Raw genomic sequence first — 15,664 nt, forward strand, 5'->3', positions numbered from 1 at the left:
CAAACAGGGCTTTGAAAGCACTCTTTGAGTATGGCACAGTGAGAAATCAGAGACCAAAGGCGCTTTTTTTTTTTTTTGCATTAAAAAAAAAAAAAAAAAATCTTCAACTGTGCTTGCTTTGGTTGGATTGAATCATAGAATAATTTTTGTTGGAAGGGACCTCCAAAGGCCACCCAGTCTAACCCCCTGCAGTCAGCAGGGACACCCTCATCTACATCAGGTTGCTCAGAGCCTCCTCAAGCTTTGAATATCTCAGATATTCTCCTGAAGCTCAGCAAGAGAACTGCAGACCTCAGAAGGACTTGCTAAGTCTTCACAACTCCGTCCACCATCTGGCAACACTGTTAATTTGAGCTTGGCTTTCTGCCTGCCAACAGTTTCAGAGTAGTTACACCAAGTCTCCTTCCAGAAAGAAAATAAACCCACAATAATCTGCTTCACCCCTGACAAGGTCCACTCTGCTGCAGCAAACAAGGCAGTTAGAAAGATGTCAAACTGGGTGCAAAGCCAAGTTCATCTGGCAGCAGGGAATCCAGCCAGGCCATGGTGGCAAGGAGGGTAGGATGGTGTCCAGCTCAGATAAATACTTGTCACACACACAAAAAAAAAAAAAAAGGTCTTAAATGACACATTGGCCCCACAGCAGCATCTGGACAGAGGTGAACGTGTTCTCAGTAGTTCCAAGGACCTGGTGCAGGATGCTCCATCACCTTCCTCCTCTCCTCCCGTCAGAAGAGAAGCTTTGCTTCTAAAGAGCTCAACCCATGGTGGAAGACAATGAGGGGGGAGCAAGGAGCAGCTGCCACCCACCCCCCTGCACCCTCTTCTGCCCCAGGTACAAGGAGGACAGAGTGCTACCTTCTGAGGTCACAGATTTTGGTAGCAGTCAGCTACAGAACAGCTTATTTTTAAGGTAAGCAAAGGACAACTTGAAGAGAAGTGGCACTGTGCTTCTTCCCACCCCTCCCCTCAACCACCCCACACATTTAACCTGGGCTCTTCTCTTCTCCCCATAGTGCTGCTGGGACCCACAGGAGCTCCTAGGCTTAAGTGCTGATGTTTATCTTGGCAGCTCTGCTCCCAGCACTCTGATGGGCACTTGGGCTGCTTTATCTTCTCAACTCCACTGGCAGGCAGACCAGAAGATCATTGCTGAGGTTTAGATCCTTGAAGATCTCATCTGGAGTCCTGGTGAAGGGGAGCAGGGCAGGAAATGCAGTGTGTAACAGGTCAAGGTAAGGTTGAATGCACCAATCAGGCTCCTTGGGGAAGGGAGAAGGGAGTTTTTTAGTTATTCTAAGTCTAGGACCACAGTCCTACAAATGCTCCTCAGGGTCTTCCAACTGATCCAAGATGGTTTGTCCTGAAGAGCTATTTGTTTTAAGTGCTACCAAGCCAGATTTTGTGCCAGAGCATCTTGCCACATTGCATTTTCAGTCTTCATGCATCTCTAGGCTGCTCAGTTGTGAGTCTTTAGAGAAGTCTTCAGAGTGAATTTGAGACAGATCTGGGAAAAAAAACCAAACCCAAACACACAAACCAAACAAAACAGGTTATATGCAGCAGTTAAGAGAAGTCATAAATAATTCATAAGAAACTCCAGGCCACCAAGAACAGGTTTAGAGAGTATTTTTTGATAGTTTCTTCTGTCAAAGCAGCATTTTGCTCAGTAGCTACTCAGTGAGAACCTGGAGCAGACATTATGCACACCAGCTGCCTGCAAACAGAAATCCCAGCTCTCAGCCTGCTTGGATCCATTCAGGGTGGACAGATGTCTGCAGACTCAGTCTCCAGGGACAACTAGAATTTTCCAGGGACTTGGCAGAGCTGAGCAGCAAAAGAATTTTGTTATCTTTAGGAGGAAGCTCAGATCTGCTCCTCCACCTCCTGCCAAAGCCCTACTCCACAAGGAAAGCAGGAAACAGTTGTGTTTTATGGGGGTTCACAGAGCAGTGTATCCAAACAACCTTTTATTGGACCTGCAAGACCATTTACCTGATCTTGCAAGCCCAGCAGGAAGCTTTTTTGGCCCAGGGTTTTTCATTCACAGCTCTCTTGCTACTGGATTGAACGCAGTGTGCTGGTTTCTGCCAAAGCTGGAACAGTCCCAGAGCTCAGGCTCAGAAACTGGAGCTGCCACCCAAGAAGGTCACACAGAGCACAACTTCCACCTTGGCTTTGCTAGCCCTGACAAGCATTTTGTCTCTGGATTAAGAGCCACAAAACTCTAGGTTTACAAATTGACATTTTAGAGAGGCCAAATGGTTGGGCTTCTTCAGATGATAGTTTAGTCAGCTGAGCAAAGCTTCATTCAAAACATCACCAGGGGCAGTCTGAAGCAATCAAAAACTCATTACTGGAAGTCAGGCTCCAAGGACTGATCTGAAGTGGTTGGGAAGTTCCCCAGAGGGTTAAACAGGGCAACATGCTGAGTTTGGACGCTCTTGGACCAGAAGAGATGAGCAGAGCTGGAGATGAAGAGGGAGGAGTCAGCCCTGGAACACCCTTGGCAAGTCCTCAGCTGCTGTAGCTGAGCTCGGACTTGAATCAAGAGGTTTCTTGGCAGCTCCAGACCTTTCCCCAGGCTGAAAGGATCTTTGAGGACAATCCCTGGACTCCCAGCTCCCCCTTGTTTTACAGGGCACTTAACAGATGCCTCCAACTACCTCTCCACTAGTGCACAGATTTTGGGTGTTGGTAGCACCTCACTTTTAGCATCTACCCTGGTGGCAAGCAAATGGGGTCTTTAGGCTCAGGGATTGTGTTACACCAGTTTGGTGCTAAGTATGTCAAGCTACAGGGACAGATCAGAAGTGAGGATAATATCACCTGGTTAGTGAGAGTTAAGGCACACATGAACATTAAGTCTAGTAGCTGGAGAACTTAGGCTAGAATTTATCCATTTTTTAAAAAAGTTAAAGTGATTCCAGGAGTCTAAATAAAAAAATAAAACTGGCTCCACAACCCCAGGAATAAGACAGCTGATTTCCCCTTACCTTTTATGCCAATCCTCTGTGCACTTGACAAACCAGAGCTCTTTACCAGGAGCTATACTGGTGAGCTGGAGATCCTCCACACAGAAAGCAAACCTAGGAGGAGGAATCAGGAGTCAAGCGAAGGCATTTTTTGTTTCCAGGAGCAGTAAATAGTGTGGCATATGGACTGCAATCAAGTTGGTGGGTTTAAGTCCTTCCTGTGGAGCACATTAGGCTGTTGAGCAGCTGGTTTATCTCCTACTTTAATATTTTTGGGAGGGATCTTTGCTTCTCCTACCCCTGCATTTCACAGGATGCAGAAATTAGGATGCCAAAACCTGGCAGATGGTAAGAGAGGCTTATTAAGAGCTCTGAGAAAGGTGGGAAGTTATCAGTATCTACTCCTGAGCTCCAACAGATCTGGGTTACCTTCAGAAAAACATGAACAAAAGATTTGGGACCCTGGGGCTCCACACTTGGCACCTTTCCAGCTCCTTGGTTGCTCAGGCAGCTTTCTTATCACCGGGACCTCAGAAGGAGTAATCTAGTGTAAGGAGTTGGTGTCACCGTGTCACCAGTTGTGTTTTGAGGTTGAGCTGGTTGTGCCAGATCACATAACAGCCGTGCCCACTGATGTGTCACTCTTTTGGGCTCTGTCACTGCTTTAACCCTTCAGGTACCATCCAAACCATCTTGAAGTCAGCTATTTTAGCTCCCAGGGGCAGGCAGGGAAGTGCCAGAGGAGCTAAATAAAGCAAAATGCTGTCCCCAAATGTCCTCTGCAGTGACTGGGTTTGCTTCAAGCCCAGTAGCCCACCCCCCAAACACCACGAGGAAGCACTGAAAATGAAAAGGCAGTTCAGGCTCCTAACTTCAAACCCCTCATTTTTCTGAGCATTTCTCCTTTGGGTTGAGGTTCCAAGCAGCCCAGCCCAATTCCTACCTCTGTTGCGTTTCCCCAGATTTCACCCGGATGCGTCTGATGTGCAGCTCCTGGGGAGACTTCACAGGCCTGTACCAGTAGCTCTTCAACTCCTTCCATAATTCATACCATGACTGAGAGGTTCCCTCCCAGGTGAGTTTGATTTTTAAAAGTTCACCCATGTCCTCTTCTGTATAAACCAGGAAGGTGTTAGTTGCATTTAGGCCAATTTGATCGAGCCTGAAAGACAAAGGAGGGAGAATCAACATTTCTGCCTCATGGAACCAGGCCAGGTGCTCCTTCATTCCATGCAAGGAGATAAACAGAACCCTTTAGAGCTTATCAAGTGCTCCGTGGTCAACTGCCACCTCTTAATTACTGATGACACTCAAGAAAGTCAGTTTGGATAGCTGGGGCCATACAGTGCATCCTGTAGCTGGCTCAGCCAGCCTTCCATAGCTCCAAGGTGAAGTTCATGCTTTGTGTTCCCTCTGGGAAGAGGGGAAAGGAAGCCAGCAATGCCTCCAGAGATAGGGGTGCTTCTAGATTTTAGCTAAATGATAGAGGGGAAAAGTAAAAATACTTCAGCAATGAGCTCTGAAGGTTAATATGGAGAGGACTGGGGACATCAAATTGCTCTCTCAGCAATAAATCATAATTAACTTATTCAAAGGGTTTTTTTGAATGGTGATGAAGGGAGGCTGCTGACCTCAAGTAGTGTTAGCAGAGGAAAAAAAAGAGTGGTGCCACCTTGTCTGGTCCCTTAGGTGAGGTGAACACAGCACCACAACTTACATTTCTAGAGCAAGAGGTTCAGAATCTCCATTGGTGCCATGAAGGGTGACAGAGAAAGTGGGGTCAGCCTCTCCCAAGCTCTTGTAGCTGAAGACATGCATTTTCATCTGGTAATGGTAGACTGGAAAGAAGGAGAGCACAGGTGGAATCGGCTTTGCCAAGAGACAACAAAGGCTTGATCCTCAGGTACTGAGATGTCAGGGCTCCCATTTCCTGCCCTTATTAATTAGGGAGGTGACACTTGGACAACAGCAGGGCCACACTTGGGAGGGCTCCCACACCTTACACTGCTCTAAGGTTGGGGAGGTTTGCAAGCAGGACATGTAAACCACACTTCCATTCAAAAGGCAGAGTGTCCTTAAGACCAAAATCACAGAATTCCAGACTTAAGTGACCTGAAAACTCACCCAGTTCCACCCCCTTTCCATGAGCAGGGACACCTCCCACCAGCCCAGGTTGCTCCAAGCCCCATCCAACCTGACCTGAGACACTGCCAGGGATGGGGCAGCCACAGCTTCGCTGGGAAACCACAGGGGCTCAGCACCCTCAAATTTAAGGATTTCTTCCTAAGATCCAATACAAATCTGCCCTCTTCCAGTTTAAAACCATTCCCCTTCATCCCATCCCTCCCTGCCCTTGTCCCAAGTCCCTCCCCAGCTTTCCTGGAGCCCCTTCAGGTACTGGAAGGTGCTCTAAGGTCTCCCTGCAGCCTTCTCTCCTCCAGGCTGAACACCCCCAACTCACCACCCTCCCAGCAAAGCCCTCATTCCTAAGATCTCATCTCCATCACCCCTCTTCCAGCTCAAAACCACCCCACTGATTTTTCAGGGAGCAAGGAGCCGCGAGAACCCCCGAGGACAACCCCACAGCCAGCTCCGGGTGACACACCGCTGCCTGGAGGTGACACCACCTCTCCACCTTCCCTAAAAGTGACTTTGGGAGCCTACTTTTAGAGCTTCACCAAAGAGGGCAGAGCTTACCTTTGAAGGGCATGTCAGCTCTGGTTTTTAGGTACATTTTGCTGTTCCTTCTGCTCCGGGTCTTGCGGGTGTTGTAGCCGATGCCGTTGCAGCGGTTCTTGCGGCAGCTCAGACAAATCCCCTTCTTGAAGCGACTGGAATCAGTGCACTGGAAGGCAAAGCTCTGCTTGTCCTGGTTCACCAAGGAGTCCACAAAAAGGTGCACGGATCTCTCGTGTTCACATTTCACAACTTCCCCAATGGCTAAAGAAGCAGAGGTGGAAAGGGGAGAGGTTTTTGTTTAGCACGCCGGCAGATGGGAGCGAGCTGCAGGTTTTTAGAGCCCAAAATGATCTGAGAGTGGCCCAACTGGAATGGTTTTCAAACAGTAGCAATGCAAGAAGATGCTTCAAGACTTCTCATTTGCCCTGGTGAGACCTCACCTGCAGTACTGGGTCCAGCTTTAGAGCCCCCAATTCAAAAAGGGCAATGGAGTTCTTGGAACGTGTCCAGAGGAGGCCAGAAAAATGCTCAGAGAGCTGCAACACCTCTCAGGTCTTAAAAGTGAGATTGTTTCTTATATTTGTGCTGTGTAATTGAAGACTTTGGGCTGTGAAATGAATACTTTAGTGAGATGCTCGGTCCCTGCCATCAAATTTCAAGGTGATTGCAAAACTTCAATTTAACAGGCTGAGAGAGTTGGGGTTGTTCAGTCTGGAGAAGAGAAGGCTGCAGGGAAACCTTAGAGCACCTTCCAGTGCCTGAAGGGGCTCCAGGAAAGCTGGGGGAGGGCTTAGGACAAGGGCCTGGAGGGATGGGATGAGGGGGAATGGTTTTAAACTGGAAGAGGGGAGATTGAGGTTGGACATAAGGAGGAAATTCTTTAGAGTGAGGGTGGTGAGACCCTGGAACAGGTTTCCCAGGGAAGTTGAGGAAGCTCCATCCCTGGCAGTGTCTCAGGTCAGGTTGGATGGGGCTTAGAGCAACCTGGGCTGGTGGGAGGCGTCCCTGCCCATGGAAAGGGGTTGGGAATGGATGAGCTTTGAGGTCCTTTCCAACCCAAACCATTCCATGATTCTAGGATTCATTTAGTGTCTACTATAAAAATAAGATGTAAAGAGGATTCTAGAGCTAGCAGTATAATGACCACTGTTTACAATCAGTTGTTAAGGAGAACATGCTACTTCAGAGTTAAAAGCAGGTCTAGTTTCTAGCAACTAACTCCAGCAATACAGGCAGTTTCAAAGGAAAAAAAATTGTTTCTTCTGCCCTTGTAAACCAGACCAACCCCCAGCTTCAACTCAAGTCTCTGTGTGGAGTCTACACTGAGCAGAGGCAAAGCAAGGGGTGAGAACTTACTGCCATAAGCAATTGCTCCCAGGACATCACTTAATCCACAGCCAGGCTGGAAGTCTCCCCCGTTGGGGTAGATGTCAACATGGCCCACGGGCATCTGGATCCCAATGCTAACACCCAGTGTTTCCCTGGTGTAGGTGTGCAGGACATCCACAAAGTTGGCATCATCAGGGGACAGGCGCCTGCTGGGGTCCACTCCTTCAAACATGGGGCCAGCTGGATCCAAGCCTGGTGGTAGAGACAGATTCCAGGTAAGAAACTGGATTATTCCATGCAGAACATAGCCAGGAACTACCAGCCCTCACAACCCAGGCAGTCCCTGCTTCACTGAAGATGCTATCCCCTAAGATGTATCCCACTGAGGGACCAAATAAAGATGTCCCACACCCCTTTTGGTGTAAAACAACCCAGTGGGAGCACCAGTTTGCTGCACAGGGATGGTCTCAGCTTGCCTGTTGGAAGCAATGGGTCCGTGCAGATGTCCTAAGACCAGCAGAGGTCAAGCACCCCTCAGAGACTGTCAGAAATGCTGTCCTGGCAACATTTCACCTATTTTCAGACTGGACATATGGAGGGATTAATCCAAGTTGAAGCAGCAGCCAGGTCATCCCTGCATCTGAGATCCCATGGTGGGTTTGGGATGTTCTGTTCAACCTCTGAATCTCCCCCCCAAGCTGAAACTGTGCTCCTGAGACATTCCCCAATTTGCTTTTTTTTTCTTGCTTAACCAAATACAAATTTTAACTACTAAAATTCTGAGGAATTCTCACCCCCAGTGTCATCTGAACACTTAATGCAACCCCTTGTACCATGCCCTAAGTTCTCATGGGTTGAATCCAGCTTTCCTCTGGAGTCCGAGCTTTCTATTCAAGATGTTTTCAGAATGAGGGGGTGTGGAATTGTTGGTCTTCTTTTGACCAAGCATCCCCCCTAGGACAGACTGCACCCAAGAGCTCTCACTTCATTAATTTATGAGCTATAATGACCAAGCCAGCATCACTGAGTGATTTGGCTAGGAAGAGCTTGACCTGGACATTATTTTAAATTAAATTTGGGTTCAAAACTACTCCAGGACAGATTTTTCACTGAAACCCCTGCAAAATTTGGGCTTCAAAATTAAAATACTTTCTCATTTGAAGAGACCCACGTTCCCCACAGGTAGGAAACATCATCTCTGACTGAGAAAACCCAAACCAACACCAGAGGAAGTGGAGCCTCTTTGGGGAAACTCTCTGCTGCCAAGGAAAGGTAAGAGAGATGGCTTCAAAAGCCACTTGCCTGTAATTCTGCCAATTGTCCCATGGACATGGTTACCAGCAAAGCCAGCAACGTGGGCACCCAGGCTGTACCCAATCAGGTGGACATTCTCCAGCTGGAAGTGTGGGTTCTCCTGCAAGGAGAAAAATAATATAGGATTATCTCCCCCGTCCTTGACGGCATCTGCTTTTATCCAGGACTGTAAGGTATCCAATTCTAAGAAGAGATCGCAGGGAGGGGGGCAGGCAGGAAGGTTTTGTTCTTTATTCCATCCAGACAAGTCCAAATTAAATGGTTTGGATGGCACTTGTGGCTTTTCCCCAGCCACACTACTCAGCTCCCCAGCCCAATTACAATATTCTTTATTTAAACACCATCTGGAGCAGCCTTTCCCCAGGGAGCTGCCAACAGAGCTCTGCCTGTGGCCTCAAGTGCCAAGTGGAGCACCATGGGCTTCTCCTTCCCCTTCTCTTGCCAAGCTGACTATGAATGCCCAAGTTGTGAGTTCAGGCTGCTCAGACAGGAGGAAGGGCTCCAAATTTGAAAGTCCACTTCACCATCACACTGAGGAGCCACATCTCCAGGGAAAAATTGGATTGCATATTAAGAAAAATTTCTTTACTGAAAGAGTGGGGAAGCACTGGCCCAGGCTGCCCAGGGCAGGGCTGGAGTCCCCATCATTCCTGGAGGGATTTCAAAGCCCTGGAGATGTGGTGCTGAGGGCCATGGGGCAGTGGTGACCTTGGCAGTGCTGGGTTAAGGGTTGGAGTTGATGATCTCCAAGGTTTTTTTCCAACCCCAAGGATTGTGTGACTCTCTGCAGACCCTGATGAGATCCCTCCAAGTGTAACTGTGCTCAGAGCCACTCCAGACCCAAGTGCAGAGGCTGCAGAGCTCAGGGTGGCACAGCAAGCTCAGGACCCCCATGGGGACAGGTGGCATCTCCTGACCCTCCACTGACCCTTTAGGGGAGGTTTAGGTTGGAGCTGGGTAACAATTTCTCCCTGGAAAGGGTTGTCAGGGCCTGGAGTCCCCATCCCTGGAGGGATCTCAAATCCATGGTCCAGCTCCTGACTGGGTGACAGGGTGGCTGATGGCCATGGGAGCTGGAGGTGTGAAATAAAGAGAAAGAGAGCTGGGGAAGGGTCTGGAGCAGAAGTCTGCCCAGGAGCAGCTGAGGGAGCTGGGGGTGTTGATCCTGGAGCAAAGGAGGCTGAGGGGAGAGCTTCTGGCTCTCTGCAACCCCCTGAGAGGAGGTTGGAGCCAGGGGGGGGTCGGGCTCTGCTCCCAAGGAACAAGGGATGGGAGAAGAGGAATTGACCTGGAGGTTTAGATTGGAGCTTGGGAAGAATTTCTCCCTGGCAAGGGTTGTCAGGGCCTGGCCCAGGCTGCCCAGGGCAGGGCTGGAGTCCCCATCATTCCTGGAGGGATTTCAAAGCCCTGGAGATGTGGTGCTGAGGGCCATGGGGCAGTGGTGGCTTTGGCAGTGCTGGGTTAAGGGTTGGATTTGATGACCTTCAAAGTCTTTTCCAACCAAAAATAAAATCTTTAAATGGGCCAAACCCTGCTCATGCTGGGTTTGAGTTCCCACCATGGTGGTGTTGGGTTGATCATCTTGGAGATCTTAATGATTCCCGACTCTATGAAAGAGCCTCAGCACCTGCTCATGCTGGGTTTGTGTTCCCACCTTGGTGGTGTTGGGTTGATCTTGGAGATCTTAATGATTTTTTATTCTATGAAAGAGCCTCAGCACTTGATCAGTGGAGGCCCAAGAGCCCCACCTTCCCCAGCAAGCCTGGGGGGTTGGATTACAGTAGGGCTTCAGTGCTGGCATGGCCTCCCTCCCCTTGTGCAACAATCCCTGGTGGAGAATGCCAACAACCTGGAAGCCAGGTTACCTGCAACCAGTCCAGCAGCCTGGCAATGCTCCTTCCAACCACCCGGGTGTTGGTGACAGCATCAGTGTAGAGCTGGTGGGCAAGAGGCAGCCAATCCACCACCACCACGTTAGCATCCTTCTCCCTCTCCTGAAGAGCAGACACCAAGCTGCCCAGCCAGGTTTCAAACATGCCACTCATCTAAAAAGAGGTTCAGGTGTTGAGTTCCCAAATCACACATTTCCCCCCTCCTCCCACCTCACGCAGGTTCAGCTATTTGCATCTCATTTACATAGTCTGCCCCAGCTGGATGCTGCTCCTCTGAGAGCCCCACTTAATTCTCAGCCCTGCTCTGCTGGAGTAAGAAAAACAGGTTTGGGGGAGCTCTGGGTGTCATTACTGCTTCACCTTTCAAGGTAGGAGGGAGAGGCATTTATCCCCTGCCACCTTATCCCTCTCTTTGTCCAGGGGTTCAGAAATTCTGATGGATTGCAGAATTATTTCCCTGGGCCTGGCACTGCCCTTTGCATTAGCCCCGGGAGGGCTGATAAATCCCCTCCTGTGCCACTCTCTCAGCCCTAATCACATGCAGAAGAAGAAAAGTTTGATAAAAGTCTCTCTCTGCCCTCAGTTTCTTTATCAAGAAGACCAAGCAGCAGGAAAATGCTGTGGGCACCCACGTAAAGTGACAAAGTCTGCAATGTGTGTCACAGACCCAGTGCCACCTGCAGTTAGAGGATCATGGAATAGGTTGGAAGACACCTTCAAGCTCATCCATTGGGATCTTAAGGATCATTTTGTTCCAACCCCTTTCCATGGGCAGGGAAATCTCTCACCAGCCCAGGGTGCTCCAAGCCCACATCCCAAGTGCCCTTCACCAGGGTCCTGTGTGACAGCTCTGAAGTAACCTTGAGCAGCTGGGAAGGAGCTAGGGGATTTCACCAAGTCCTTAAGTAGGACCCTCTCTGCCCCTGGGACACCAGGAAACCCCCCTAAAAAGCCACAGTGTTCCAAACATGCCAAGTTGTCCCCATTACCACATATTCCATGTGGGAGGCTGGGAGAGCTGGAGCCAGGCTGAGAGAGTTGGGGTTGTTCAGCCTGGAGAAGAGAAGGCTGCAGGGAGACCTTAGAGCACCTTCCAGTGCCTGAAGGGGCTCCAGGAAAGCTGGGGAGGGACTTGGGACAAGGGCAGGGAGGGATGGGATGAGGAGCAACAGTTTCAAGCTGAAAGAGGGGAGATTGAGGTGAGATATTAGGAGGAAATTCTTTGGTGTGAGGCTCAAAAGGATTCATAAATCCACCTTTACCCACGGGTTCAAATCAAGCTCATATTCCAACCTGGAGAAGAGGAGGCTCCCAGGTGAGCTCAGAGCAACCTTCCAATATCTGAAGGGGCTACAAGAAAGCTGGGGGAGGGCTTTGGACACAGGGGGGTAGGGAGAGGACAAGGGAAATGGGTTAAAACTTGAAGAGGTGAGACATGAGGAAGAAATTCTTGAATTTGAGGGTGCTGAGCCCCTGTGCCAGGTTTCCCAGAGAAGCTGTGGCTGCCCCATCCCTGGCAGTGTCTCAGGTCAGGTTGGATGGGGCTTGGAGCAACCTGGGCGGGTGGGAGGTGTCCCTGCCCATGGAAAGGGGTTGGGAATGGATGAGTTTCGGGTCCCTTTTAGGGCAGTTCGCTCTCTCCAAGCATCCCCTGGATCCTCCCCGGACTTCCCCGTACTCACAGTCCAGCCGTGGATGATGAAGAAGGTCTTGGCAGTCAGGTTGAACTTGCAATCCTCCATCCCTTCCCGGTGCCCGATGGTGAGCGGACACCCATCCTCCTCGGCGTGTGGCGAGGAGCGGAGGCTGAACCTCACCTGGGGTTTGGGTGCCGGCGGTACAGGCTCCTCCCGCCTCTCCGCCACGGGGGGGGTAGGGGCGGCATCTGCAAAACCCAAGAGAGGAGGAGAAGGAAGGGTGAGCTGAGCCAGGGGAGAACCTCCTGGACAAACCCCTGGTACCGGTACCGGTACCGGCACCACCCTTCCCCTCAGCCCATTCCCACCTCCTGCCGGCAACGCGGCCACCGCCGCCAGGCAGCAGCAGCTCACGCCAGTGCAGAGCAGGAGGATGAACCTCCTCATGGCGCGGAGGGACAGTAAGGGGGACAGCCACACTCAGGGACAGGAGAACGAGAAACGCTCAGCGCGGCAGGAAGGGGACGGCGCGGGGCCCCTTTAAGGAGCGGCGAGGGGGCGTGGCCAGTGGCCCGATGGGGCGTGGTCTGGCGGGAGCGCGGCCGCCATTGGTCACACCCTCCGCTGACGTCACGGGAGGGCTTTGAATGGAAGGGAGGGCGGGGTCACGTGGGGGGGTTGGGGTGTCGCGGCGCCGCGCAAGAGCCCCTGGGGGGAGGTCGGAGTCGGAGGAGGGGGGACACCCGGGGGGGGATGGGGGCATATGGGGATGTCTGAGCCTTGGAAGGTCCCCAGGGCGGGGGGGGACACGTGGAGGGGGAGGGTGTTTAGGGGGTCCCCAGATCTGTCACCCTGGGGGGACATGGGGGGGGCTGAGCCCCGGGGGTCCCCAAGGTGACAGCCCTTTGGGAGGGGGCGATAAACTGGGAGGGGGATTGAGTTTAGGGGGTCCCCAGACTTGTAATAAAGGAGGGGTCAGTTTAGGGGGTCCCCAGATCTGTCACCTGGGAGGGACATGGGGGGGTCTGAGCCCCGGGGGTCCCCAGGGTGACAGCCCTTGGGGGGAGGAATAAGCTGGGAGGGGGGGTTTGCGTTTAGGGGGTCCCCAGATCTGTCACCCTAGGGGGACATGGGGGGGGTCTGAGCCCTGGGGGTCCCTAGGGCTGGAGGGGGACATGTGGAGGGGGAGGGAGTTTAGGGGATCCCCAGATCTGTCACCCTCGGGGTACATGGGGGGGAGTCTGAGCCCCGGGAGGAGAGGGATAAATCTGGAGGGGGGGGTTGAGTTTAGGGGGTCCCCAGCCTTGTCACTAAGGGGGGGTGAGTTTAGGGGGTCCCCAGCACTGTCACCCCAAGGGCAGGGGGGGGGATTGAGGGGGGTGGGTGAGCCTCGAGGGTCCTCAGTGCTTTCACCCTGTTGTTGTGGGGGGGTGAACCCCAGGGGTCCCCAATGATGTGACCCTGGGGGGGCCACTGGAGGGTAGGTGAGCCCAAGGCTGCCACCCCAAGGAGTCAAGGTGGGGTGGGTGAGCCCCAGGGGTCCTCAGTGGTGTTACCATGGGAGGAGACATTGGGGAGGGGGTCCCCAGTGCTGTTCCCAAAATTCCCATGCCCACCACCCTGAGGGGGAGGCTGTTGGTCCCACTGCCCCCCTGGGGACCCTTGTTCTGTGCTGGTTGGGGTGCTCATGGGCTATTGGTACCTCCTGAAGCTTTGCAAAGAGTTTTGAACCCCCTGTTGTAAAATATTGACCTTTTATTCCTCTTTTTTCTTGCTTATGGTTTTATCACTTGCTGATTGCTAAGAAGATATTTTTTTTTTGTTGCTGTCACCTCAAACAGTTTGGGTGGGAAGGGACCTTTCAAGGCCATCCAGACCAACCCCTGAGACATCTCCAACTGGATCAGGTTGCTCAGAGCCCTGGAATGACCTGGAATGGTTCCAGGGATGGGGCATGTGGTGTAAGGAGAAGAGGTGATGCTTCAGGATGTGGGGCTTTCCTGATCTCTTTTTTTTTCCTTGTTTATTCTTGCAGAATCAAAAAAGGTGGAGGTGGATGATGGGCAGAGCTGAGGAGAAGAGCAAAGCCCCAAACCAGTCAGCAGCAAGGAAAATGATGGGAGGATGAATCTGATATTCCAGCAGCACCTTCCCAGAACTCTGAGGTGGTTCCCTATGAGCCTTGATCAACCCCACTGCCTTCTGACTCCATGTGGGTTGGGGTTGGATGAGAGCCTTGGTTGGGAGCTGGGTGCTGCCTTCCAGTGCCTGAAGGGGCTCCAGGAAAGCTGGGGAGGGACTTGGGACAAGGGCAGGAAGGGATGGGATGAGGGGAAAAGGTTGCAAGAGGAAGGAGGAGGGATTGAGATGAGATCTTGGGAAGAAATTGTTTAATTTGAGGGTGCTGAGCCCCTGTGCCAGGTTTCCCAGAGAAGCTGTGGCTGCCCCATCCCTGGCAGTGTCTCAGGTCAGGTTGGATGGGGCTTGGAGCAACCTGGGCTGCTGGGAGGTGTCCCTGCCCATGGAAAGGGGTTGGAATTAGATTAACTTTAAGGTCTCTTCCAACCCAAACCAGGCTGTGACTCTGATTTTTTTCTTTTTTAAAAGGCAAAAACGACTCCTGAAATGAAATCTGTGAAACTGAGTAGTTTTTGGGCATGGGGATTAAAAAGTTGGACTTTTGACAAGGGCATGGAGTTATAGGATGAGGGGGAATGATTTTAAACTTGAAGAGGGGAGATTTAGATTAAACATTGGGAAGAAATTCTTGAATTTGAGGGTGGTGAGACCCTGGAACAGGGGTTGGGAATGGATGATTTTTCAGGTCCCTTCCACCCCAAACCAGTCTGGGATTCTAGGATTCAATGCCACCTCTGCTCCTGCAGCATCCCAACAGCAGTGACCTAAAAAAAAAAAAAAAAAAAAAAAGATAAGGATGGAGGTTTCTCTTCTCCCCAGGAGCAGTGGGAAGAGCTTAGCAACAGCCAGGGTGAAGTTCATCCAAATAATTCCAGGCTGCTTTGGCCAGAGAGGTGATGATCATCCAGGGAGATGCTCAGGAGCTGTTGAGATGGGCATTGTGTCAAGGCAAGGGGAGCAGCTCTGCACTGACCTCTCTGTAACCTGGTGGAAAAGAAGATTCCCACCCAGAGCTGCTTGGGAAATCCCACTTCATTAAGCCTGATCTTCTGAAGGAGAAATTCCTGGGGTTTGCTTAGTTTTTTGTTTTTTTTTTTCCCCTGGGGAAGATTTCATGTCTCCCCAATGGCATTTCTGGATATTGTAATAAATAATAAATAATCAAGCAGGGTAAAAGGGATGATACTGGAACATAATGATATTTGAACATAAAATAGATGATATTTTGATATTTACAGCATGTGGAGGGATGGATGCTGGGGAGGCTTCATCCCAGCTGCTGGTGTGATCAGGACAGTGCCCAGGGAGACAGGAGCTGTTCTTGGACACCTCTTTCTGGCTGTCTCCTTCTCTCCAGCCCCACTGTGATGTCCTCAAGAACTCAGGTCAGCCCAAAAGCAGAAGAGGAATGTTTCTGAATTTGTATTTTCATAGGAAACAGAAAATCCTGGGATCTGATGGCCCCCTCAGCTGCAGTCCCAAGCTCTTTGCAGCTGGGTGGCTTAGGCCAAGGCTGTGTCCTCTTCAGCACCAAACCTGGGGAGTCAGAAAGGATGTGGAAGGAGCTCAGCTTTTTTCTCAGTACCCAAAAAGAAAAGTCAGGATGATGTGTAAATGTATACACCAAAAATATTTCAAGGTCTGGAGTCTGCTGGCCATCCTGGGAAGGATTAACCAGGTTTTGCAGGGGCAGCATTTA

General features: G+C 51.0%; 1 protein-coding gene and 2 long non-coding RNA genes across 3 annotated transcripts; 2 read left to right on the top strand and 1 right to left on the bottom strand.

Moving 5' to 3' along the window:
• The first annotated feature begins 792 nt into the window (after positions 1-792).
• LOC139789312 (uncharacterized) lies at positions 793-5,679 on the top strand. The gene is made up of 4 exons (XR_011723135.1): positions 793-913; positions 1,017-1,235; positions 3,938-4,050; positions 5,521-5,679. It is a non-coding gene; the product is annotated as an uncharacterized lncRNA (long non-coding RNA).
• On the bottom strand, positions 1,229-12,294 carry LOC139789301 (endothelial lipase-like). Its single transcript, XM_071729821.1, has 10 exons — positions 12,195-12,294; positions 11,872-12,074; positions 10,163-10,342; positions 8,286-8,397; positions 7,011-7,235; positions 5,673-5,915; positions 4,693-4,813; positions 3,919-4,137; positions 2,997-3,089; positions 1,229-1,507 (listed from the first exon to the last, which is right to left on the bottom strand). Exons 1-10 carry the CDS (start codon positions 12,271-12,273, stop codon positions 1,486-1,488), a joined length of 1,497 nt encoding a protein of 498 aa, XP_071585922.1. The 5' UTR covers positions 12,274-12,294; the 3' UTR covers positions 1,229-1,485.
• On the top strand, positions 7,191-15,452 carry LOC139789311 (uncharacterized). Its single transcript, XR_011723134.1, has 4 exons — positions 7,191-7,258; positions 8,166-8,255; positions 13,862-13,991; positions 15,204-15,452. It is a non-coding gene; the product is annotated as an uncharacterized lncRNA (long non-coding RNA).
• Positions 15,453-15,664: the final 212 nt, after the last annotated feature.

The sequence above is a fragment of the Heliangelus exortis genome, chromosome W (genome assembly GCF_036169615.1).
Source record: "Heliangelus exortis chromosome W, bHelExo1.hap1, whole genome shotgun sequence".
Classification (NCBI taxonomy): Eukaryota; Metazoa; Chordata; class Aves; order Apodiformes; family Trochilidae; genus Heliangelus; species Heliangelus exortis.

What these genes read in the sequence shown, in the direction of transcription:
- LOC139789301 (XM_071729821.1), bottom strand. Translation starts at nt 12,273, where the DNA reads ATGAGGAGGTTCATCCTCCTGCTCTGCACTGGCGTGAGCTGCTGCTGC. An exon ending in GGCCGCGTTGCCGGCAGGAG is followed by an intron (nt 12,075 to 12,194) that starts GTGGGAATGGGC and finishes TGGGTTTTGCAG; the next exon opens with ATGCCGCCCCTACCCCCCCC. An exon ending in GGCTGCTGGACTGGTTGCAG is followed by an intron (nt 8,398 to 10,162) that starts GTAACCTGGCTT and finishes TTCTCCTTGCAG; the next exon opens with GAGAACCCACACTTCCAGCT.